At 40.6% G+C, this 26,396-nt stretch overlaps 1 protein-coding gene across 4 annotated transcripts in view; it reads left to right on the forward strand.

Moving 5' to 3' along the window:
• The window catches only part of LOC121278024 (probable E3 ubiquitin-protein ligase RNF144A-A), a 94,654-nt gene extending 69,044 nt beyond the window's left edge, over positions 1 to 25,610 (forward strand). For all 4 annotated transcript variants that reach the window (XM_041188034.1, XM_041188036.1, XM_041188032.1 and 1 more), the window contains 3 exons: positions 3,323 to 3,473; positions 16,672 to 16,761; positions 18,906 to 25,610. In XM_041188034.1, coding sequence (XP_041043968.1) covers positions 3,323 to 3,473; positions 16,672 to 16,761; positions 18,906 to 19,037 — 373 coding nt within the window. In that variant the 3' untranslated portion in view covers positions 19,038 to 25,610. The remainder of the gene's footprint in view (positions 1 to 3,322; positions 3,474 to 16,671; positions 16,762 to 18,905) is intronic.
• Positions 25,611 to 26,396: the final 786 nt, after the last annotated feature.

Genomic DNA, 26,396 nt, shown 5'->3' on the forward strand with positions numbered 1-26,396 from the left:
GCAGTTGTACAGGAAGGTCTGTATTTAAATGTCATCCATTCAGCGCACAATATTTCATGATAATATTACAGGTATGAGGGAGTGACTTATCTCTATGGTACTCTCCCATTTTCATTCTGCAACATTTTTTCCATTTTATTTGTTAGACATGTTGCCATCCTCTTTCATTTGTATTCTTGGAGATATGAGATTTCAGACCTTTTATGTTCCTTTTTGTATGGAAGCTGAAATTACCCATGGCTTGGCCTCTAGTGAATCAGCAGGAATATAATCTTTTAAAAGTTGGTCTTAAAGCCTTTTTTGTAATTCAGCATCTGTCCAACACTAGAACAAATCAACTCGAGAATGAAAGGATTGTTGCTGGTGTGATTTCCTTTCAATAATTCTACACCAATAAAGTCAACTATAGAACCCACTGTACAGTAAGAGACCCTTTGGTCCACTGCTCTGTGCCAATGTTTATCCTCTATTTGGGCCACCTTCCATTCAAAATTTCCACCCTGTCCATTTATCCCTCCATTCACTTCACGTATGCATCAAGCTCCCCCTTAAAGATGTCAATGAATTATACTTGCAAACTTAGAGGGACTGAGGCCAGCCAATGGTAGGTTTAATTCCTGGTTGACGCTGAGTCAATCTCTTGGGAATGTTGTAATTAATTTTAGTCCCCTCTCCCAGGCTAGACAAGTACAAAAAAACAAAATTCCTAATCCTGATTGCTTTCTCGTTCTCTGTATTGGGAAGTTAATGTGTGAATATTGGGCTTGGCTGTAATGCCCCATGCGATTGAATAACTTGCCATAAACCATTATGCAGTCTCACACTGACTCCTTTTAGGGTACAATGTCACAAGGGCAAAAATTCAATTGTATCCAGTGAATAACTGAGAAAGTTGAAAAAAAACTTTTGAAAATAAATTTTTAAAAGAAGTAGGATGTGGAGAATGGAAAACAAAGATTGTTGCCGAGACATTTATAATCCCATTTACTGAACTTCCTCTTAGAACCCCTCATTTGCCCCCTTCTCAGTGCGTGCTGAAATGGATAATTAAATAATTGAATTGTATTTCAGCGTAAACATAGGGCTGGCTTTTACATTTCTCGGTGGGGTGAGGGATGCGGAATAGAAGCTTGCTTTGGCTCCACCCCACCATCTCTGTTTGTCTGATCAACTGTTGGATGGCCAATTAGTGGCTGTCTGGCAGGAAGGAGGCTGATTGGAAGAGTAAAGTTGCGGGGGGGGGGGGGGGGGCTACACACCCAATTGGCACTAGGCCGGGCATCATATGGCAGAGAGATAATGCCGTGAACAGGGAATCAGTCACTGCTAAAACAGTAAAGGCCCCATGCGCTCACCTTGGGCTGATAAATGGCAGGTTATATACACGCAACACAAGTGCCATCTCCAACAAGATAAAATCTAACCATCTGTCCTTGACTTTCCATGTCATTACCATTGCTTAATCCCCCATTATCAACATCCTGGGGGTTACCATTGACCAGAAACTGAACTAGACTAGCCATATAAATATTGTGGCTACAAGAGCAGGTCAGAAGCTAGGAGTCCTCCAGCTTGGAACTCATCTCCTGCCTCCTGAAAGCCTGTCCACTATCTACAAGTGCAGTGTTCTGCACTTGCCTGGATGAGTGTTGCTCCAACAATGCTCAAGAAGCTTGACACCGTCCAGGACAAAGCAGGCACCTGATCGGCACTGCATCCATCATCTTAAGCATTCACTCCCTCCACCACTGACGCACAATGGCAAAAGTGTGTACCATGTACAAGATGCACTGCAGCAACTCACCAAGGCTCCTTCAGTAGTACCTTCAGACCCATGACCTCTACCACCTAGAAAGACAAGGGCAGCAGATGCATGGAAGCACCACCATCTGCAAGTTCCCCTCCAAGCCACACACCATCCTGTCTTGGAACTATATCACTGTCCCTTCATTGTCACTGGGTCAAAATCCTGAAACTCCTTCCCTAACAGCACTGTGGGTGAAAGACAGAGTGCAGTGAGACCGGTTGGCGCATGATGTGACAAGTGTCTGGGGGGACTTGAGAGATCCATAGCATCTGTTTGGGGTCACTTGGTTTCAGAGAGCGGTGTGTCTGAGCACAGGTCACCTATTGTGTACTTACTGTGAACATCTAATATGTACTTACTTTGAACATCAGAATATAAGATAGCTTTTGTAACTTGTGTTATCCTTACAAATCTGTATATATCTGTAAAGGTAGAGTTGTGGGCGAAGGAGCATTGTAATATTCATTTTTTTCTTGTTTATTAAATTTTTTAATATTTTGTTAAAAGTTCATCAGCTGACTCCTGTGACTCTGTTCAGTAGCCACTCTTCACATTCTTAAACAAAAAAACAAAAGTTAGGACCATCAAGCTGGGTTCCACCCTGATCTGACTTGTCCAGTAGTAACATCAGCTGGGATTATGACAATATAAAACAGCAACATTATACATTCCACATTTCACACTTGTGTTACTGGTAGCGAATATTAAATGTTCCAGTACGTTCAAACTTCAAGAATTAACTAGAGCAATTGCACCTCCAGCAGCTTGTACTGAAGTGAGGGCTGGCCCACTGACAGCCTTTCTTAAGTAAAGAAACAAATAATTGTTTGGTAGTACAGAACTTGAGTATTGCTAAAAAGAAAAAACAGGAAGACTTGCATATATTCAATGCCGTATCACATCCTCAGGCAATGAATTACTTTTGATACGTACTCACCATTGTGTAGGCAAACATAACTATGAAATTACGCACATAAATGTCCCACTGACAGCAGTTGAATAAATGATCAGGTAAACCATTTATGGGTGGTATTGGTTGAGGGAAAATGTTGTTCAGGGAACTGGTAGAACACTTCAATTGTAATGAGATCTTTTATGTCCACCTGTGCAGGTAGACAGTTCAACGTCATATGCGAAGAATGGTGGTAGGAATTTTAACTCCCCACCCAGAGGAAACTGGGCAGGTGAACAGTTAAAATTGAATGGGTGAAATGCCACTCCTTTCCAATTTTAAAATCACTTATTTTTCAGGCATCTGAGGCACCTGCCTGAGTCAGAAATAGTGAGAAATATGCATCAATTCTTTGAACAATTTTATTAGGTTTTAGTTATCCAGACATGCAAGATATCTTCAAAATTAAATACACAATGTTTTACGGGCTGTAGTTTTTGCATAGGTGACTATTGGGTCCAAATAAAACCTGTTGCTGGTGTGTGATAGATTCCTTTTCTGCTCTGTTTCTTGAGATACCTGAACCAGATATATTTTTTGAATTTGATTTTTTTTTCATCTAGCTCATTCTTTGAAAATGATGAAGAGGATGACGTTCCAATCAAACGCTGCCCAAAGTGCAAAGTCTATATCGAAAGAGATGAAGGATGTGCACAAATGATGTGTAAAAATTGCAAGCATGCCTTTTGTTGGTACTGCCTGGAATCACTTGATGTAAGTGAATGACAGTTTGTTTTTTTTTAAAAAGGAAATATATGGGTGTTCACATTTTGGCACATCAGGGCATATTTACACATGTGACGTTGTTTTCTAAATGAAATCCTCAGAATTATATGCATTCTATGTGACTGGTAGTAAGTTTAGAATGCAATAATCTATTGCTGCAACAATAACTCAGGCAACAATAATATACATTTAAATAGTTCACAACTAGGAAAACATCCCAATGTGCTTCAGAGGCATAATCAAAAAGGGAAAATAGTTGCTAAGTCAAAGAAAGAGATATTTAGGTAAGTGACCAAAAGCTTGCTTTAGAGGTTGTTTTGAGGAGGAAAGGGTAGTGGAGAAGCTGGGCATTTTAGGAAGGGAATTACTTGAGCATGGTACGGCCTGTACACTGAGGACACCTAGCCACCACAACACTATCACATCTTTCAATCCCTCTACTGCCCCTGATTTGTCAGGTTAATTGTCGGGCGTCCTGAATTGGATGAGCAGAAGTTTCTTCCAATTAAGTGTTTGGAAGACCAAAGCTCCACCACAAATTCTATTCCCCAGTCCGGTGCCAACTCTCTCCATTTCATTGGCCACTGTTTGAGGATGAAACAGACCACTTGCAACCTTGGCATCCTGTTTGACCCTGATTTGGGCTAGCAACCTCACCCTTATCCTCTCCACAAACAAGATAGCCTTCATCCTCCATCAAAACAGAGCCTGTCCTTGACACTGCTTCAGCTAATCTGTGCTAAAACCCTCATCCATATATTTGTTCTCTCTAAACAAGTACTCTCCCACCTTGCAACTTTCATAAACTTAAGCTCATCTGAATCTCTGCAGCCCCTAACCTAACTCGAACAAAATATCATTCACTCATTACCTCTACGCCTGTTGACCAGCATTGATACCTTGTCTGGCATCACTTCAATTGTAAAATTCTCATTCTTATTTTCGAATTGTTCCATGGCCATATCCCTCCCTCTCTCTCTCTGCAGTCTCTTCCCACCCTGCAACTCCCCTAAGATTTCTGCACTCCTCCAAATGTGGCCTCTTGTACATCCCCAGCTTGTAATTATGCCACTACTGGTGACCGTGTCTTCGGCTGCCACAACCGTAAGCTCTGGATTTCCCTCCCTAAATATGTCTGCCATCCTCTTAAGATACTCCTTAAAACCTAATTCTTTGTACAAGCTTTTGATCGCCTGTTATCTGCTTTATGAGACTCAGTGTCACATTTTACTTGATAGCCCCCTTGTGAAACGCCTTGGACAGTTTACTACATTAACTTACATTTACATAGCGCCTTAATGTTAAATACAAAGGCTTTGCTGAATATTCAGAGTAGTTAATACTAGCTCCATGTAAAATTTGACAGCTGTGTTTTCTGTGATAAAGTGCTGCACTGATTTAACCTTGGGCCTATCGTGCAATACTACCTTTTTATCAACTTATCTGGAAATTCAGCTGTGAGAGAAGAAGTAAGTAGTAACTAATCAATGGAATGATGTAATCTGTAGTAAGGACTTTTGTTGCAGAATTGATTCCGGATAGAGTAAGTGTGGTTGTTGGTATAGGTTACGTTAAAGATAGTTGCTGATTATCTTGATTTCTTAGAATGATATTTTGGACCTGATATTTACAGGGAAGTATGAAGGTAAAGGGGTGACTTTAAGCAGCTGGGAAATGCGGAAGTCTAGCAGAATTTTAAGCGTAGGCTCTCACTTGAATTTTTTTTGTACCCAGCAATTGGCCAGATCGAGCAGCTGATGTGGAAAGATCGACTGTGGAAGGTTGCAGCCTTGGACCAGAGAAGAGGGATCAAGGGAGAAATCCTGGGACATGGGTGAGGGGTGGCGAGAGTGGGGTAGAGGCTTGAGGGAAGAGATTGCAAGGGAGCTGAAGTTCAGCTTGTGGGTTGAGGGTTGTCAGTCAGTTGCACGGGGAAAGGCAGGTAATCTGGAGTATTGGGGGAGTCCACTCTTGGCCCATAGGAAATGCTGGAAAAGCACTCGCTGCTGAATTTGAAAGTTCTCCCTTTCCTTCAGCTGCCAAGTTTCCTGAGCCCTGGAAACCTGGCCCGTAGCCAATAAATCCAAATGGCTGCTAAAACCTGAGGCCTTGCAGCCTTATTTAAATATCATAATCCTGATCAGTACCTCTCAGGAGCAAGTTGTTTCTCACCTGACACTCCACTCCACCCCACCCAAATGAAAGTAGGCACATTTTCCATTTTTAGGAATTTAACGCTCGTTCATCCTACGTCTCCCCTGTCCATTCTGGCTTTTTTGAAATTCCCACCATTGTTTTTATTTTGTATTCCTGACTGAGTGCAATAATGCATCTTGTAAAGATTGCTGGTTACTTTGAGAATTTGTAACTGTTTTCAGTGTACAGGTCTTTGTTCCTACATTGGAGTACCAAGGTTCCAGATCTACATTGACTTGTCAGGGAATAGTTACCTTTTGGAAGAAACAAAATTTAAATTACACTTTTAGTTTAATTTGAATTCGCTCCCTCTCATAATGATCTAAATGTCCTGGCCCTACCTTGACTTGACTGTAGCCTCTAACCATGTAGTCAGCAGGCCAAAAGACTTGCCGGGGAGATCTGACAAAAATAGGCTTGCTGATTTTTCTCATTCATCCACATCACCTGAGCATATGGTGCCTGACGATGTAACCAATGCTGACTTCAGTGATGAGAACAATTTTAGTAATGATCATCAATGACGCTAGGATGTAAATCCATGATTTCCTGTGCAGTGCTTTCATGGTACAGATAACTAAATGTGCAACCACTGACATGGCAGAAATAGAGATCAGCTGTAATGTTTGTATTTCCAGCATAGGTCTGATAGGTCATGATGTCTTCATTTGTATTGTGGATTCTGCTAATGTCGACTTTGGGACACTAACTTGTTGTAGTGTGAATTCAGATTACTCACTTTACTGATCTGATCTGGATAGAGTTGATTCATCCCACTCAGAATACACTGGGTTACAACTTGGTAGGATGTAGACTTGAACCCATGAGTTACCATCCATAAGATAAATGCTAGCTGAGGATCTGTATCTGTGATACTGGCCTGTTTCTTTTTCTTGACCTTGAGGGAAATTTTTCACGGCCACTGGCATCGGGCGTGTTTGGTGGGCGTGAGCAGACAATGTGGCCAGAAGGACAAAATTTGTTGTGAAACCAGTTTGCGATTGTCTGCTCGGTCAGTCAGTGGAGGGCCACGTTTCCTGATAACAGGACCTCATTGTAATACATCCGCATAGCATTGTAAGCTCAGCTCGCCAGAATCATACCCATACGCTGGATCATTCGAGCATGTCGGTGGGAAAACATGCCAGTGCAAAACACGCCTTGACAAATGTGACATGCAGAAATTGGGAGTTACTGCCGGGGCCTTGCTCACATTGCAGACATCCAAGGAGCAGAAGATGCTGGAGCCCTACAGCAACAGGACCCTGGAGGAACGTCCGTCGCATGCTGGGTGGATTCTGATGGACATAGCTGCACCATGAAGCAGCTCATGGAAGGTGGAAATTCAACATTGAGGGTCTGCTCACAATGGATGATCATCGAGCGGGTGGAGAGGAGGTCCAGCTGTCTTTGGGAGAGGAAGATGCACCAGAGTGGGTGGGAGAGGAAGATCTAGGTTTGACTAGGAGAGGAAGGCTTGTCGGGGGGAGGGCGTGTGGGGGTGAGCGGTGGGGGGGGACCAAAGGTGTCAGAGGGGCTGAGGTTGGGAGGAGGGAGGGAGTAATGGGGGAAAAAGGCAGCAACTGGGGAGGAAGGTGTAAGGAAAGGAGCCCAGAGAGGGGAAGGAGAGCCGGGGTGGGGAAGGAGGGGGAGTCCTGGGGTGGGGGGTGGGTGTCCAGGTGAATGTGCAAGGAAGGGCTCAGTTGAATCCATGACTGTCTCTTGCAGAGTGAAGTGGGGGTGGTAGGAGGGGGTGGTGAGAATGACTGAGGGCAGCGTGAGGCAGTAGGATAGAAGGGTGAGGATGCAACAGTAAAGGGACGGTAAGTGTGATTCTTGGGGCCTTGGAGGCAGATACATAACCTGGGAGTGGGAGGAGGAGGTCGGGGAGGTTAATGTGGATGGGGGTGGGATTTTCAGGAAGGAACGGAACGTGCATGTTCACTTAGACAGCCTCGAAATAAAAAGGTTGTGGTAGATCATGGTGGGGAGGTGGAAGATGATGCCAGGGTGTCAACAGTGATGGGGGAAAGGACATGGGTGACTGGGGAAGGGGAAAGGATGGGGTAGCTGAAGAAAAATGTTAGATGCAGCATGCTTGAGAAATCAAAAGTGAAATGAGAGTCGTGGTGGGCAGGATCAGGTGCTGCATGGGAATGTGATCAGTGGGCAGGCGGAGATGCAGGTCAGCTCAGATGGGCAACTGAAAGTGAACCTCAGCAGACAGCATTGAAAATGCTGAGGACATTGAGGTAAGTGTGATACGGGAATGAGCTGTGTGTTTAGGAGAGTGCTTGCACAAGAGTTCAAAAGGCCCTGCCCCACACACACTTCTCCCAACCAGAATCACTCGTGGGCCTGCTGCGTGCAGATGAACTGCTTGTGGGGGGTGGCGGGAATGGGGTGGAAGCAGTGGGATGATTCGCGAAGCCTGTCACTGAAGCTGAAAGACACCATTACACATTATTCAATGAAAGTGAATATATTTTCAGACCATGCGGTGACCACCAGATTGTGAACCCATGCCTGCTCTAGAATTAGGTCCCACTGAGGCGTGTGTCTCTGTGCTTGTGGAGGGCTTGGGTAAGTGCTGTGACAAGTCTTCCAGGATGCTTAATTCTACCTCTTCAATGGAGGAGGCCTCCTCTTGGCTGGAGGTGAGGACATGGATGGAGTTGAGGGACTGGCTGGCTGAGGGTGTCGGTTGCTTGGCAGAGATCCCTTTGAGCCACAGGAGCGATAATTAGTGCATGGCAGCAGAGTCAAAAGCAGGAGAAAGAGCACTCACATTTGCGTTGAGAGTGGGATGATGAGCAGTATTCTCATGTGGGTGTTCGCCACCGATCTCACCGTCGCTGCAAGCACGATCCACCTCCTCACCAGTCAGCACGATGGCACGCTCTTCAAGGTGGGTGAGGGCCTAATGTGGGCCATTCCACCCTGTTCTGGGACATTTCCCTGTTGTTGTGAACCAAATTTTTCTGCATAAAAACATATGGAGAGAATGTGAGCAGGACACATGGCACAGCATGGAATGTTTGGTGAGCAGATCCATGGACGGGATGAGGACACGAGCTCCAGAGGATATGAGCCTGATGGAGATGTGAAGATGTGTGAGAGAGTTAGTGGTGTTGCCCCTTCAGGTGTGAGATCTCTGTAAATGTGTGATGGGTTTATGAGTGTGAGAGCTGAGAGTGATGAGAAGAGAGAGTTACCATGGCACAAGGGATGAGACCATTCATCCTGTAGCAGCACTGGGTGCCTGTCCTCTTTGCAGGGCATTGGCGCTGACCACCACTGCTAACGCCTCCCATGCTGGATTAGTGACCTTGCTTGTTGATCTTTGCCCAGAGCAGGGGTAGAGGACATCATGGTGGGCCTCCTCTGCGTCGAAAAGGCGCTCAAAGGACGCATCATTAAACTAGAGGACTGCAGTTTTCTTCCCTTTCAGGGCCATGTCTTCCGTGCAGCAGTCCTGGTGTTGAGGCACTGAGAGGTCTGCGCGCGGCTGCACTTTAAATATGGCGCCTGGCGAGGTGATGGCGTGGCAGGTGAATGAGAGCCCGCCCACCATCAAAACGATGTGTTTCCCGGGAATACGTAATTAAGGAGGCGAGATTGTGATGATACGGCTTGAAAAGCTCCCATTGTGGCCAGCAGGTAAAACACCCTTTTTCCTGCCTGCTACTGCATTTAGTGCAAATCAGGGTTGATTCTACCCCTTGTGTTTTGCCAGAATTTTGTGATTTAATGTCTCCTACACTTGTAGCTACTTCTCTTTCACACTTCCCAACCTTCTTGCTTTTTTCTATCTGTGTGGGCCATTCCCACATCCCTTCAGCCTCTTAACTTTACACATTCTTTGGTTTTTCAAACGCAGTTTCATCACCTCACTGAGATGATCCTTTCCACTAGTTTGTAGTTTTCTATTTGGCAGTCTGCTGAAACTCCTACTCATTAACACCCCCACCCCCCAGGAAGAGTGAATGAGTATCTGTTGCTTCAGCCCTCCTTGTATTTCTTTCTTTTGTATTTAAATACTTTTGGTTTTCATTTTTGGTACACCCAAAATGTTAATTTCTCCTTTCTTGAACAGACCTGTTTTGTATTTCCAGCCTTTGCACTTCGTATTTCAGCTTCCCAACCATTCTCGCCTTATCTGCCAGGCTGTAGAAAACTTAGACCTTTGCCCAGGTGCATTCTGTGGTGAATTGCTTGAAGCTTAAGCCAGTTTGCAGCATAAATAGGAGCAGGAGTAGACCATATGATTTCTCAAGCCTGCTCGGCCATTGAATACAATCATGGTTAATCTTCTGCCTCAGCTCCACTTCCCCCCACACATCCCTCCCCTCCCCCACATCCCTTGCTTCCCTGAGGGATCAAAAATTTGTCCATCTGAGCCTTAAATATACTCAATGATGGTGCATCCACAAACCTCAGGTAGAGAATTCCAAAGATTCACAACTCTTTGGGTGAAGGAATGTTCTACTCATCTCCGCCCTAAATGATCTGCCCTTTATCCTGAGACTGTGCCCCCATGTTCTGTATTCCCCAGCCAGAGGAAACATCTCCTCAGTATATACCCTGTAAAACCCTTTCAGAATTTTACATGTTTTAATGAGATCAGCTCTCATTCTTCAGAGAGTATAGGCCTACTTTGCGCAAGTACTTTCGTCTTGATCCAGGGTCCAATCTAATTTACCAGTTTTGGTCTCCTTACTTGAGGGATATTCTTGTATTGGAAGCAGTTCAGGGAAGGATCACTAGCCTGATTACTGAGATGAAGGGGTTATCTTATAAGGAAAGGTTGAGCAGGTTGGGCCTGTACTCATTGGAGTTTAGAAGAATGAGAGGTAATCTTATTGAAACATGAGATTCTGAAGGGGCTGGACAGTGTAGATGCTGAGAGGATTTTTCCCCCTGGCGGGGAATCTAGAACTATGGAGCACTGCTTAAAAATAAGGGTCTCCCATTTATGACTGAGACAAGGAAGAATTTCTTCTCCCAGAGGGTCATTAGTCTTTGGAATTCTCTTCCCTAGAAAGCAATGCAGGCTGGGTCATTGGATATATTCAAGGCTGAGTTAGGCGGATTTTCAATCTGCAAGGGAGTCAAAGGTTAGGTTAGGCAGGAAAGTGGAATTAAGGCCACAGTCGGATCAGCCATGATCTTATTGAATGGCAGATTAGGCTAGAAGGGCTGAATGGACTATTCCTGCACTTGCTTGTTCCGATCATAAAACACCAGGGCCAGTAAATTCTTCTTTAGATATAAAGACTAAAACTGTGCACAATACTCTAGACTAGGTGTGATCTCACCAAAGCCTGATATAATTGTAGCAAGACTTCCCTTATTCTTGTACTCCAGTCCCCTTGTAATAAAGGCCACATGCTATTTGCCTATCTAATTGCTTGTTGTATCTGCATGCTAACTTCGTTAGCACCCAAGTCTCTTTCAACATCAACATTTAGTTTTTTACCTGCTTTAAGAAAAAAAATCTACTTTTCTCATCTTTTTGCCAAATGAATACTCCAGCTGTCGCCTTGTTGCCCACTAACAACCTATCTATATCTCTTTGCAGCCTCTTTGTGTCCTCCTCACTGCTTATGTTCCAACCCAACTGTGTACGTTCAGCAAACTTGATACATTACTCTTGGCCTCTAATTAATGTAGATTGTAAGTGTCTGATGCACTAGCAATAGTCCTTGCAGCACTCCACTAGTTACAGACTGCCAACTTGAAAATGCCCCATTTATCCTTACTCTCTGCTTCCTGTCTATTAACCAGCCCTCCATTCGTGCTAATTTATTGCTTTCAACTCACTAAACCCTTGTCTTGAGTATTGACCTTCTATGTGGCACCTTATCAAATGCTTTTTGGAAATCCCAGTGTACTGCAGCTAGTGGCTCCCATTTATTCACCCTATTCGTTACATCCTCAAAAAAAACTTCTAATAAATTTATTATTTGGGATCTCCCTTTTGTGTAAAACCATGTTGACTTTGTCTAATCATATAATGATCTTCTAAATGCACTGTTAAGACTTCCTTAATAATAGATTCCAGCATTTTCTCAATGACTGATGTCAGTCTTATTGGCCTGAAGTTCCCTGTTGTTCCTCTCCCTTTCTTGAATAGCAGTGTTTCATTTGCTAACTTTCAGTCTGCTCAGACCATTCAAGAATCTGGAATTTTGGAAAATCATGCATCCGTTTTCTCTGCAGCTACTCTTTTAGAATCCTAGGATGTGGGCCATTAGGCCCTAAGGTTTTGTTGGTTTTTAATCCTGTAGGTTTCTCAAAAATTTTATCACTGATATTAATTACACTAAGTTCCTCACTCTTATTAGCCCCTTGGCTGCCCTCTATTTCTGCTATATAATTTGTGTTTACCAATATTTGTTTAGTGTCTCTATTTCCCCACTCCCCATTCTAATTTTTCCTATCTCTGCCTCCAAGAGGTCAGTTTGATATATACTTGTAAAAGCTCTTATAATTCATATTTATGTTCCTAGTTTACACTTTTCTCCTTTTTTTTTAATCAAGGTTTTGGCCACCCTATTTAGGTTTCTAAAACTCTCCCAATCCTCAATGCATTGACAGACCTTGGAGCTGATCAGCTGGCTGATTATTTACCATTATGTTACAAAATCTCCATACATCAATGCTGGAGTGGCCGAACTTGGCGTTGTTAAAAGGTGGACTGCTGTGCCTTACTTATGGCAGCAGATTTGGATTTGTCAAAATTGGCTGAAAGCTAACCTTTTAGGATGTCCTGAGCTCATATAAAGCACTTTATAAATGCATTCTTTCCATTTGCCAATAAAATTTTTCCAAACTATACATTTCAAATTGATATTAGCCTAAGTTTGAACCACAGGTAGAGGCAGAAGTGCAGACTGTAAGGTCGCACATGATCGATGTTTTCCTGCTGCTCACACATCTAAATGTGTATTTTCCTCCCAAAATTGCACTTTTCGAATTGGCTTCTGAATTTATTGCTGTTTCTGTGTCTGTCTATGGTTTCCTGAAAAATAGTTCTCGAAGTACGTTCCGAATAATTGTATTTGCAACCTCACATCAATATCCATATGTGGTGTATCCATGTCCATTTTAAAAATTAAAAATAAGTTATGGCCACAGAGCTGGCTAACGGTATGTGGAGTTGTCCAACAGTCTTAACTCATTATGCACAGCATTTCCTTTATATAAAATCTGCAAATAGAAACTGTCATTGGAACCTATGATAGTCGTTTTGGTTCTCTGAAATATAGTTGGGTACCACCAGTAGTCACCAAATCATATAACAATTGGCAAAGTAAGGTAACACTTTGGAATCACTTAACAGACTGTTAGATGCTTGATGAGAAAATTTGGGTTTACATGCAGAGTGAGCTAAAGGAGCCAAGGAACCTTCCTTATCTTTCTGGGCAACAACCTTTCTGTATTTAGTATTGTTCTTTGGTCCACTACAAAGTTAGACATCTAAAAATATAAAAATAAAATTTGCAGAGTTATAATCTGTGCTAAGAGCGCTGATTTTACACAGACACAGACCATATGAATGCACCAAAATAAATTCACAATGCCATGTGTTTCAAAGATCTCTGTCCAGCACAAATGTGTTGCACAGAGTTCAAAATTCACTACATCATGATGGAGATTAATCTTGCCCATGATTCCACATGTGCTACTTTGATTGTTGAAAGGTTTGAGTTTAGGATTTGGTCTGCCCAATATAATTTTGCTCAGCTACCTAGTCATTGATTTAAAAGACCCTTGCTGGGAGTTACACAAATTGTTAATTTGTGGAATGCAAATGTTGGTTCATTCACATAAGAGGAGTCATGGGCATGCACATTCTTCGTCGGGGCTGGCAGATATCTGTGCTGCTATTTAAAACCCGCATGCAATCATTATAAATAGTTTGAGTTCCAGGCCATAAGGTCATTGTACAAAGAATATTCTGAAGTCAGCTTCTAAATTTGTTTATTAGCCACACGGTGTCATCCGCCAAAGGAAGATAATTGCTAGGATTTTCCGGCCCCGCCTGCCATTGGGATCTTCCAGTCCCACTGAAGCTCCGTGGACTTTTGGCTGGCCAGCCACATCCCCCACGATGGGTCCCGCCACAGCAAGGCTGGAAAATCCTGGCCAGTGAATTCATATCCAGCTGTAGATATCTTAATGGTATTATCAGGACAGTGTGTATCACTCATGATAATATTCTAATTTGTGAAATGCAATTTTTATGATTATTTTAATGTGCAGCATCTTGGCATTCAAATGTTCAAATGTTATTTCCTGTGTTCTATCTAGCTTTTAGGAGAATGGAACATTTATCCTAACTGTGCTGCTTTATAAGTGTGTTGCTGAGATCAGACTGGGATTGGGGCCTGTTAATGGTTTTTGAGGTGTGCAATTTGGAAATATAAATTTGGAAAAATAAGCTGGAATTATGACAAAGTAGTTCCTCAGATCTCTGACTTTGTAAACTAGCAAAACCCAGAAAGGATTTAACTTTAAGCCGAAATAAAATCCATTAATAATTAAGGTCATAGATATTAGAAAATTCAACTGTATCATCTATTTTAATTCTACTTTGATTGCACCACATGACTAGATTGCAGCAGTCAGATCTTCATTTGGATCAAAACTTCTGTTGATTTTTTTGAAAGCAACTGGTTTTCATATAGTTGTCATATTTTTTCAGTTTTGTCCTGTGAAGTGCCTTGGGATGTTTTACTAATTTAAAGGCACAATATAACTGCAAGTTGTTCCATAGTTGAGTTTAGCTAATTGATGTTGGGCCTTGTGACTTTGGTGAATTCTGTTCTATTTCATTATCCAGACATTGTATGACACAATAAAATACACTGTAAAATCAGGTCATAAGTGCAAGAACTGATAGGGTTAAAGATCTGATAAATGATGCTTTTGTACTTTTCAAACAATGGCAAATCATTCATGCACAACTCTTGTTGAGGCACTATAGTGCTCACTGTGCTTTAAGAACTGGCTTAGGCTGGCCTTTCACTTGATTGTACATCTTTCCCTGTTCTAAGATCTATCATGTGTTTGAGAAATCTGCCAAATCTTCATAGCTGTTCCATCTGAATTCTAAGGATCTCCTGTGTCTTTCTTCACCTTCCCCCACCAAAATCTCCTACAGTTAGAATATGGCAGTGTTCTTTGTTTGTTGAGCTACTGTAAATATGGATGTTTCAGTCCCTTTTGCACATATTGCCTTTCCAGCACTTGTCATTTTTTATTTTTGCAGAGCATCAAAGTGTAATTTTCATGAACACCACAGCATAATAGAAGGCGCTAACAGCCAATCTCATCCATGTTAAATCAGTACCCTTGGGCAAAAGTCTGGCTTTAATATCTGTTTATCTTTTGTTTATTTCAGTAGAGCTTCTGTGTCATTGTTGTTGAACTCGTCAGAAGAACACATTTAGATGAATTACCGATTCTAGCAGTGCAGTCAATATTACGCAGTTAAAGTGTGCAGATAGCTGCCGTGCCCTGAGGCTGAACATGATGGGAAGGGTTGCCTTTTGGGCACAATTTGGGAAAATGGGAATTTTCCTCAAAATTGTGCTGGATAATTTACAGTTCAAGTTTCCAATAAAATTAATTTGCATAATCACAAAAGTAGCATTTTTCAATATCCCAGCACAATCTGGCAGCAAAGTAGAATGTATTGTTTAGTTTTCGTTTCTTTCCATTGAACAATATTTCTTAATACATGTAAGACTGTTAATTGGCTAAAGTTTTATTAATGTAGCTGAAAATGGGCTTATCAAAAGTAAGCATTTTAGTAAGAATGTCTAGTACTCCACTGTAAATAATCTCATTTAAAATCACTGAAAATGATTTTTTTTTTAAAAACCACACTGAACCATTTAATAGTTTTATTGGTGCACACAAGTCATTTTTTTATTAAATTAAATATTTTTTGATATCAGAAACTTTTAAAATTTACCAACCTAGTGCCTATGTGTCTAACAAAATAAGCACAATTTGAAGAACTAGGCACTTGGTGGAATCGCACAGTTTCAACCTTGGTGTCTGATCAGTTTTGTAAGTGTAAGTGGTTCGGAGCATTGCTCACCTTTGAAATTCCCTCAAGTTTTGCACTGGTTCAGCTGATTTCACTCCCATTATACTAATACTGCAGCTGGAACTCTATCCTAATGTCTGTATGCACCACATCTCCCAGCAGATGGCCTGCTGTCAAGAGTGAGAGCTGTGCCCAGTTTTCTCCTTTCCCTAGCTCTGAGGGGTTAGAGCGGGGTTCAGCATGGTGCAGTGGGGATGCACTTGTGAACCTACTGTTTATCTTGACAAAGATTGGTGAATTTCATTGCAAACCAGGAACTGAACAACAGGGTTTCTTGGTTGTGAGGCTTAAGTCCACATCACTAGTACGTTTACCCACTGAGCAGTCAAGGGGACCCTGCGTTAATCCAGTCACATTTAACAGGCACTCACACAAGGCCTTGCGGGCTACTGGATTATTATTTAATAGACTGGGATGTGCTAGGTTGATGTGCAGCACAATGATCCTTTCACAGCAAATCCTCTTTGCAGCATTGAGATGCTGCCTTTATATTTTTGACAGTCTACAGTTGTCTCTTGGAGGGCCTTTTTCCCCTCTATTATCCCTGGTGAGTATTTGTTATGTTTTAGCAAATTTTCCATGAGGGAAAAAAAGAACCAGTAAACAGGATTCAACATCAGGAGAGAAAGTTGTCATGTGGGATTTGCTTTTGTAAATAAAAGCCAACTGTTGTATTTACCCACGGAGATTAAACTTTCCCTTTGACTTGTCGGACGGGGTGATATTTGCCATTTAAATTTAATGTTTGAAGAATTAATTTGAAGAATGAAAAGCTGTTTTTTTTTTAGATAAGATTTAGGAGAAAGATAAATGGATTTTGCCTAGATTGCCATGTTGATCTCTTGAAATTGTACCTTTTTAAAACAGGACGATTTTCTATTAATTCACTATGATAAAGGACCTTGCCGAAACAAACTTGGTCATACTCGGGCCTCTGTCATTTGGCACAGAACCCAGGTGAGTAGCAAAAGTTGTGTTTCCATCACGGTACAGTAAATTTTCAATGAAATAGCTTTCCTTATCATCTCGTGTGGAGTCAGTGATCGTGTCATCCCTGATCGATGATCGGTGGGAGCGGCTTTTAACTACATGAAAACATCCTGTTGACTCCAGATCGATTTCAATATCTGACTCCCTTGTAACACCTGTGCACAATTTCAATAAATGATTGACACTTTTAGTTCACAAAGATGTCTCAAGTTCAAAATGGAGACAACTATTTCACCAACAGTGAAGCTTATAAACTTATTATTGTTTTCTCTGCCAGTACCATTCTCATGAACTACTGGAAATGCTCCATGAAGAGTAGGCATACTGGGCAACAATTTCACCATAAATGACTGTCCTCCTGTCCCCTCTCCTTCCCAAAGAAATTAAAATCCAGGTAATGTAGGAAAATGACTCTTATCGGATAGAGATATTCATCATTTTATTCTTAGTTTCCCTTTCCCTGAAAATTTATCATTTCAGCCCTCTCTTATCTCGAAGGAGCTGTAGAGTTACCAACTGGTTACAGGGATGCTGATATAGGCATAATATGCATAATTTCTCATCCTGCACGTTGAATGAGAAAAAACAATCAGCTGAGTACATAGTTGTGATTGACTGACTGGTACTATTTCTTTCTCAATTTCTCTATCTTCTGATTGGAATACAGTACCAAAAATATTGCTTTTGTAGGACTAAATATAGTCACATGCTAGTACTCATCATACTGGACAACAGTTAGAGGAGGGAGACCAGAGGTGATTTCGTAGTCAGAAACCATGAATACTTCCTATAAAGTGAGATAAGAAGCTTATTTCTTAAAATCAGTTTTGCACATTCATTGAGAAGGGGGAGAGAATGTCATAGAGACGAATTCTATATAACGAAAATTCATCTTCCTCCACACTTTCCTTAACCTTGGATGTTATTGGGCATTAAAACTGTTGAATTAAGTTCGTGCATATTAAAGTCTTCCATTGTACAATTTGGCTGATTCTGAAGGAATGTGTCACTTGGCGGTCTCAAAGTCTCTATAATCAGTCAAATGATAAACCTGTAAATTCAGGACTATATAAAGCAGCAAGCAATGAGGACAGCACCAGGTATATCTGATGCTGTTGAGTTAAATGACTGTGCTTTATTGCTAAGTGAATACAAATAGGGATCCTTGGAATACCTCTGTTATGCTCCACCTTTGTACTTCCTACTGAATGTTGTTGCTGTTGTGTTAATCAGGCTTGAAAAAAGCAATCTTGCAGTGAATGCCAAAGAGTTATAGGTATCTCCAAATATGTTTTTCGGTACATTTGGAATCTGATTTTACTCTTTTTATCAAGTAAAGCAAATTTTGGTCAAAAGAATACAGTGAAGCACTAAAATCAATTACTTTACAAAAGCTGCATTTCCTTAAAAAACTGGATATTTTGCAGTTAGAATGTAATTACACTAAATTATTTATTCATTCTGTGCAGAATTTATTTTACTGCTGAAATGTATAACTTTGATGAAAATGGCAGTAACCCTGGCTGTTAGAATTGTACAAAGAACTGAAAAACGAGTTTGGCAGGAGAAAATTTGACTGGCTTTCTGGTACAGTTTCAGGAGGTAATGGATTTGAGGTCAGTTGAACAGCAGGTCACCTTTGTTCCTGTGTGAAAATATTATCCACTTAATTCAGAAGTTAAGCAAATCATTCTGAAGTGGTAATGTGGAAATGATCTATGTTGACTACTAAAAGCAAAACTATGCAGATATGAAAATTCCCAGTTATGTAAAGGAAGATATCCAGCTAATCATTGTAGCAAAATTGTAAAAGCATACACGTAATCCCCCATATATTTGCCCATAATGTTCCCAATAGTGTTTATCTATTGTGCTACTTGGTGTATGGTCATTAGCATCTGTCTCTCCCTTTTTGTTCATGTTATAATTGGCACATTTGTACATCATCCAGACTACAAAGAAATGTTTTTTTTTGTCCCCACTCATCAATATTTTAAGATTATTATTGACCCATCATTTTTAGGTAATCACTTCCTTGAAAGTGAATATTCTAGTTTTTTTTTCCATTTATCATGTCATAGTAATCATGTTTTATCTTCTTCCCCATTTAGGTAGTTGGAATATTTGCTGGCTTTGGCCTTTTGCTGTTAGTAGCATCACCTTTCCTCCTGCTTGCCACACCATTTGTCCTCTGCTGCAAGTGCAAATGTAACAAAGGAGATGATGATCCTTTACCCACATAGGCCTGATGCTTGGAAACAGAACCGCGATATCTAATGAACATTCTTTCCTACGTAACCTATCATTTTAAACTGTCTTATTTTAACCCCCCGTAAATCCCTGTGCCAAAATTTGCTTTCCTGATTTGCATAGCTACATCACACTCCAGAGCCTGAGAGTACAGCAAATTTAAAAAAAAAGTTGAGAAGAGGAGAAATCTGAATGCCCAGGAGACAGTTTATTCAGAGAAAATGAACAGGAATAAGGTACTCTGCACAAAAGCTCTGGAGCACAGGTGGTAAGCTGAGAAAAGTACTACTTTAAATGGTTCCAAAATTAGCAATATCCTTGACAATGTTCAGCTGTGCACTTAAATACACAATATATTATAAGTGGAATAAGGTTATATGAAGAAGGAAAAGATGCGATGTTGTAATAAACTGAAAATGCACAGCAGATAATTCAGATTTTTTAAAGAGAAAAGGCACACTAACGTTTTAGGCCCTCTGTCAAATTGGAAGGTTGTAATAAATCATCTTATGATAGACCATTTATTTATAAAAAAAAAGGAGGTTTTAATGCAAAAATAACACATACTTGACTCTAAAGGACCAATAGTCAAGTTTACCATATGAAAGCTTTCATAAGACTTTTTTGTTGATTTTATGTGGGGCATTTAAAGGTTTCATAATTGCTCGGTGATGTGATTTACAGATGCCTTTTATCTGTATCTAGAGTATAGTATCTCCATGTTTTTGTGTGTTTATTGTTGTTTCTAAATGTATAAAGGTGCAATGTCTTTTAATAGATATCTGCAAAACTAAGCTGAATTTTCCCAGCCCTGTGTTATGGGAAAATAGGGAAAGACCATGTTGGTTTCCCACCTCCAGGGATATTTCCCAGGAGTGAGTTGGAAATGATGCCAACAGCCCGTTGCTTGGAAGCAACTAGCCAATTAAGGCTCACTTAGGGGCCATTTTCCAAAGGTGCTGATGGGGTGACCCATTCCTGAGTTTGGAGCCTCGCAGTTCCTTGGAGGCAGCAAGCTAGGGCACCAGCAGAGCCAGGAGCTCCATGCCCTGATGAACAAGCCACCAGGATGAAAGGGTGCAGATGCGACCAAAACCAATCCTGTAGAGGGGTTTCCCCTCCACTTTGATAGCCCTATAAACTGTGTCCACCTTTTCATTCTCAAATTTGTTGAAGTGCTCTCGCAATTGCCTTTCTGCCTCGGCAGTGCCCACGTCTCCCATTGGGGTTGCCAACCATTCTGTGCTGCTGGGCCTCTGATTGGCCCTTCCTCCTCGGGAACCCGGCTGCTGGCCTTAATAGGACGGCAAATGCAGAGATGGCCACTTAGGAGGCCACCTCCCAGAAGGTTGCACTGGTAGGAGCCTTGATGCCGTGCGCAGGTTTAGAGTTCCAATACAGTCCCAAAGCCTGCCAGGAATGTCAGTCCAATATTTCTGTTATTTGGCTGCAGACTTGGAGGCTAATTCCTGGCGATAGGACTGTGAACGTGTAAAACCTGTGCAAATCTTGCCACATGCTCAATGTCAGAATTGTTGTTTACTGAAATTGGTTCCAGTAATCAGTTTTTAAAGACTATTGTGGTTTGGGATTGTTGTCTATGAAGATAAGCACAACAGACCTGATTTTTCACTCTTGTGTTAGTTTTTATGACTTGATCAAAATTTTGTTAAAGGATCCCTTGGAAAAAAAAAGAACTGCAGTTACCCTTTTAAAGTGAAAGCAAGTTGGGATATTGCTCATTGTGGCAACTTCCCTCAGTCGAGTCTTTTTCATGTTCTGTTCCTACATTAATTGGAAAGACATGGCGGGTCGCAATGGATCAGATTTTGAAAACTCATCAATTCTGGTTTGCTGTGATCAGACTTAATTAATCTTTTATTTGTAACGATGATTAGGTTCTGTCTTGTAGCTTTTATATTAGGGTCCATTAACTGTTCCAGTACTTGTTAATGCTATTTTCCCCCATTTATACTGCACATGCCCTCTTGCTTAGAAGCCACTATTCCATTCACAACTTGATCATTTTTACCTGTACCTTCTCCCAGGTTAAATTTCATTCAAACCAGAAATGGCCAAAACAGAATGCAGGCTTCTGGCTTAAAGGAGCAAGCTGAGAGGTATGTCTGCCCACAACCAGACTAAAATATCTGACCGTGCAAGTGACTCTCACTGGAACTGGGCTTTTACCATTGGAGGAACCTAATGAACCCTCCTCTTGAGCAGGATATTGGCACTGCTACAATGATGATGTTTCTATGACCATGTTGTCTCAGGTGATGCTCTTTCTGTTGGGGATGTACTCCAGCATAAGGAAAGCATCTGTGGCTTTGATTACTTATTTGCTCCATATTTACTCTCACTTTCTCTCATTTCCTCAATAGTTTAATCCGATGATTCTCAACCTGGATCTCTCCTGACCCTGTCTTTGTAATTGCCTCTTGGCCTTGGGCTTGAGAGGGGGAGTGACCATTAATTAAAAACACAAACTAAAGGGAAGGGGAGTGAACAAGACAAGATGCCCAATGGTTCAAAGTTAGTTGTAGATGAACCAATCTTCTGATACAAAAGTACGGATAATGAGAAATGGAGAAAGCAGGGTCACAAAAAAAATCACATTGAAGAGCAAAATCAAGTCATGTCATTGAGCTTGGTGTTATTGTCAGTCTGGATGTTTTGCTATCAACTTCTCTCAGTACTTGCATTACATTTTAGCATCTATGTGTGCCCTATCTGTACCTTAATTACAATACATTTTATTCTAATGGCCCAAAGTAATTTATGTAGTGTTATCAGCCACAGTAACCAACAAGAAAAAAGTTGAAGTCCTTTGTTTTTATTAAGTAAATGGCCAAAGTGCAATGGGCTCCTGGAACATGTCACTTCTGTGCCTTTTTCTCATTTAAGTTAGATGCGATGATTTTATCTGCTATATAGGAGGATGGGAAGGTGAACACAGGCGGTTCATTTCTGTGGAAATGCAAATTAAGCAGAGCGCACAAGCAGCACAAAGAATGAAGGAGGTGAGGCAGAGTAGCAAAGTAGAGTTGAAACATGAAACAGAATAGATATTGGAAATTCTTCAATTACTTCTGGTTTTGATGGATTATGGGAGGTGGATCTCTATAACTGTGTTGTCCTTGCACCTCCATTATTTTTAAAGCAGTCCAATATCATTAATGAGATGTTGCAGGCTTTTAAAAGCCTGTTTTCACCTCTTGTCAAAACAATAATGGTATGTAAAAATGATTTCTTACTCAAATAGCTATTGACAATTAGCAGTAGCATTGTAAAAAAACATTACTGTTAGATATTTTTACCCTCCTTACTCAAATTTTTTTGGTGGTGGGGTTCAAAGTCATTGATTTCCCCCACAAGTGAGTCTTTAATCTGTATGTCACAAAGATTGCCTTTACTTTCACAGTCAGATCAATTTATTGCATTATCAGGGATTGGATGGATTTTCACTTTGTTTCAGCTTACTGGTTCTATTCCATGGTGCAGTGATGCTACACTAGACCACAGCTTAGCCTTTAGGTGCTAAATAGTAAAAGACCGTCAACAATTACAGTGACACAACATAGATTTGTCAGTGGTCATTAAACTTAATTGTCTTGCTGTCTAAGCAGAATATGGTCATCACTGTTGTGCTAAATTATGTATTTTTACGTGGCATTCATTTTCTGTATTCGCCATCCACAGAAACTACCTAATCTGACTGCTCTCTTAAAGGCTCTACACAAATTTCCTGACCTGAACCAGTCAAGCCAAGAAATACAGATTTAACTCAGTGTCCATTAAATCTGAATAGGAAGCTGCTAAATGATCATAATTCAAACCAATTCCACAAGATGTTGTATTTAAATTGAGTGGCTTGATTCCCTTCCATGGATACCTTACTGCTATTGTAATAAAACTAAATCAAGACACGTGAATCGTGTTTTATCTCTCCCTCTACTAAGATAGAATCACAGAAACCAATATTATGCTAACTCTTAGACAAAGCACTTTACTTTTGCTATAATTGCATTGGCCAGAAGGTACTTATGGTACTACCACCTCCATTGTTTTCAGGGAATAAATGATTCTTTATGTAGTGTCTTTGTGCAAGAATCAAGGTTAACACTATACAATGTAATACAATATTGCTGCAAAATGATGCAGCACTTAATTGGAGAAGCCAAAAAGTAATTTATTCAAGGAGCAGATTATTATGGAGTTGAAGATTGCAAACTTTGGAGAAATTCAACTTGTGCCAGTTTTCAATGTGAAATGGATGGCGAGCACATTTATAGAAACTGGAATGCTATGGAAACCAATTGGTCATCCCAGTGCAGTGACTGGTCAAGGCCTTGGGTATTTCAATCATTGCTGAGCCAGTTAGCTGGTAGGTACTGGGGAGATAGCTTAGTGAAGATGGGTGGATCCCAAGCTGTCAGCAATCCTTGGTATTTTTGTGGAATCAGGGGTTGCACTGCAGCCTTTTAAGTGCGGCTAGTTAGTCCATTGAAGACCCGGACCAGCTGGACAGATGACAAGCGGCATAAATCCCACGCATCTGGTAACATTTGTGGCAGGGTCCTACCTCTGACATTGGGAACCATTTGCATATGAAAGGTAACTAGCGCCTGTTTCAGGTGATCGCCCTGCACAAATAGAAATTATTGATCTCCAATTTGACAGCTGGCACGCTTCCAAGGAAGAGAATCGCACACACAAGATCATGACTCAAAATTCATCCTTCCAATCTCGATTTTATGCCCAAAAAAAGCACAATGTTTGTTCAATTTCACCCTTTAACCACCGTACCACTGCCTCTTTCCCCCCACCCCAAAACGACCTCCCAATCCCCATGGACTACATAGCTGCATGCCCTAGAGCTTTGGTGCCAAGTAAAAGTTACATTCACATTCCCATTAAATTTTATCTATCTCAAGTTGATACTTAACAGATCTTAGTCAGTTTATTTGCCAGTCAGGGGAAAAAAAAATGCTAAGAACACCCTTTTCTAAACCTCAGGGTCACAAAATTCAGCAAAACAAACAGCTGAAGAGGAAAGGTAAGCACCAGTGGCCGTCTGGGTTTTGACAGCAGGATTGTTGGGATTTGTTTGTTTCTTTCAATTGGAAAAAATACGGTTTTTCAAGAGAAAAAAAACAAAACGTAATCTGAAAGCCCAAATATATGGTAAAAGAAATGTCTTCAGAATGTTTGGTACACCTGGGAATCACAATGAAATGTTTAAATTACCGCTGGTGTCAAAATAATGTCAACCTGAAAATCCAGTGCTGCAGGGGTGGACATGGAGGAAAGGGGGGTTTAAGAAATGTTCCAGGTCCCATCCTGTTATTCAGTCTTGGACATCAAAGTGTGATGGTTTTCATTCACCTTGATTCAGCATTAGTGAAAACAACACCTTTATCTGTTGCCTGAATGGAAGAAAATATTACTATAGAGATAATATTAAGTCACCACATATCAGGATAGATGGAGTGAATCATTTGGTATGTTTTCCTGACTTTATAATTATTAAAACTTTGATAATTCGAGAAATATCTCGCCCAAAGCGGGAACCTATAGATGATCTCAAAAAGCTTTGTAGATTGACTCCTGGAAGGTCCTATTTTGAAAGAGACATGGTCTAGGAAATCACATGCCTCTTTTTGACTTTACCTAGAATTTGCACCCCAGAAGCAGGCCATTCAGCCCAACTGATCCACTTCATCTAATCCTATCAGCAACATCTCCTATTCCTTTCTTCTTCAAGCACTTATCCATGCTATTTACTCCAAAAATAAGATCCTGGTATCAGTGGGGTTTTTTTTGTCCTTATACATATGAAGCATATTTTCTGTACACATATATTTAATAAACAATATTGATTTGGCATGGAAAATATTTTTTGTTTGCAATCTGATATAAATATTGTTTTACTTAAATATCTCGAGTAACTACAAATATTGTCTGTGACAAACCACATCATTTAGCCTGAATACTTTTTTTAAACATAATATCTTGCATTGTGTTGAGATGCCCATTGTCCATTTCCCTGTCTTTCAGTTCTTTATAATCATTAAAGCAGAATAGTAATGCTTGTCTTGAGAACGTTTAATGGTTTCTTTGTAGCCTGTGTTTTTATGCAGAAATGTTGCAAACAATGTGTTTTTTGTGTATGTCTTAATGTCTTTTTATATTAACTATAAGGAATGTATAAATAATGTCAGCTTTATTTTTTCTCCTTTCTGAAATGTTACCACATGACTTAAACCCAGTCTCTATTTCCGGTTTTGTAATCTATGTATGTAATCTAAAGGGGTCAGTTTTTAATGCCTTAAAATGCTTCTGTGAACCCAGTTAATGTTGAAAGAAGATAGCCTGTAGATAAATCCTAGAATGCTAATGCAGAATATTTGAATAATCTCATATGAATGTTTGAAGACCTTGTTATCTTCACTCTTGTGTATTGCTAAGTATCTTGTGTGTAAATAACTAAATGTACTCCTGCATTTAAAAGAATATATATAATTGGTATCTCATTTTTTAAATAAAAGAATGCAAGTACCCATCATTCTTTTGTGCTGCCAGAATGGAATATCGTGATATACATTTATTGCATTTTGAATTTGACCAGATTGTTCCAGAGAAGGTTCCACTATATAGAAACAATGCCCCTGTCAGATCTAGAATGGGGTCTTGTTCATATTTGGCTCTTCTATTTAACTGTAGCTGAACAACAATGGAATTCCATTTCAGTGAATCCCTAGACTTCCTGGTCATACTTGGTTAAAAAAAAATCAAAAGCAATAGAAGGTATCTAGTGTAGTCTCAATAATGTTGTTAAGTGATCTTTTCGATTGGGTTTATAGAAACAAGTAATTTTTAAAGTCGGGACCTCTAGATGTTAGAGCCCTGAGAATTACTCAGAGTGAATAAGAACAAGAACCCAAAAATTGTGCAGAGCTGTAAAGTAATGGAATGTAGGGCCAATCACTGGGCTTCTGACCATTTTTAAGCAGATCAGAAATCTTGAACTTGGTAGCCTGATGCTTTTTCTACCCACCCCAGTTACATCAGTAGTTTGGGGTTGGGGTATGGGTGTTCCTGAATACCCTAGGAAATCAGTTAGTTATTTTTCTGATGGCCATGGGAATGCTGTCTATTAGGAACAAAGATAGGTCCCCATCTGGGCCAGTGAAGGCCCCAACACTGAAGCATCCAACATTAGTCAATCTGAGAAGTCAATTGCTATTACAAAGTGTGAACATTTTATAAGTATTAATCCAAAGTTTAAAAATGTCCTATTTTTCTCTTACAGCTTTCGGCTCTCCTTCTCAGAGGGGGCAAGTATAGCT

This window comes from Carcharodon carcharias, chromosome 5 (genome assembly GCF_017639515.1).
Source record: "Carcharodon carcharias isolate sCarCar2 chromosome 5, sCarCar2.pri, whole genome shotgun sequence".
Classification (NCBI taxonomy): domain Eukaryota; kingdom Metazoa; phylum Chordata; class Chondrichthyes; order Lamniformes; family Lamnidae; genus Carcharodon; species Carcharodon carcharias.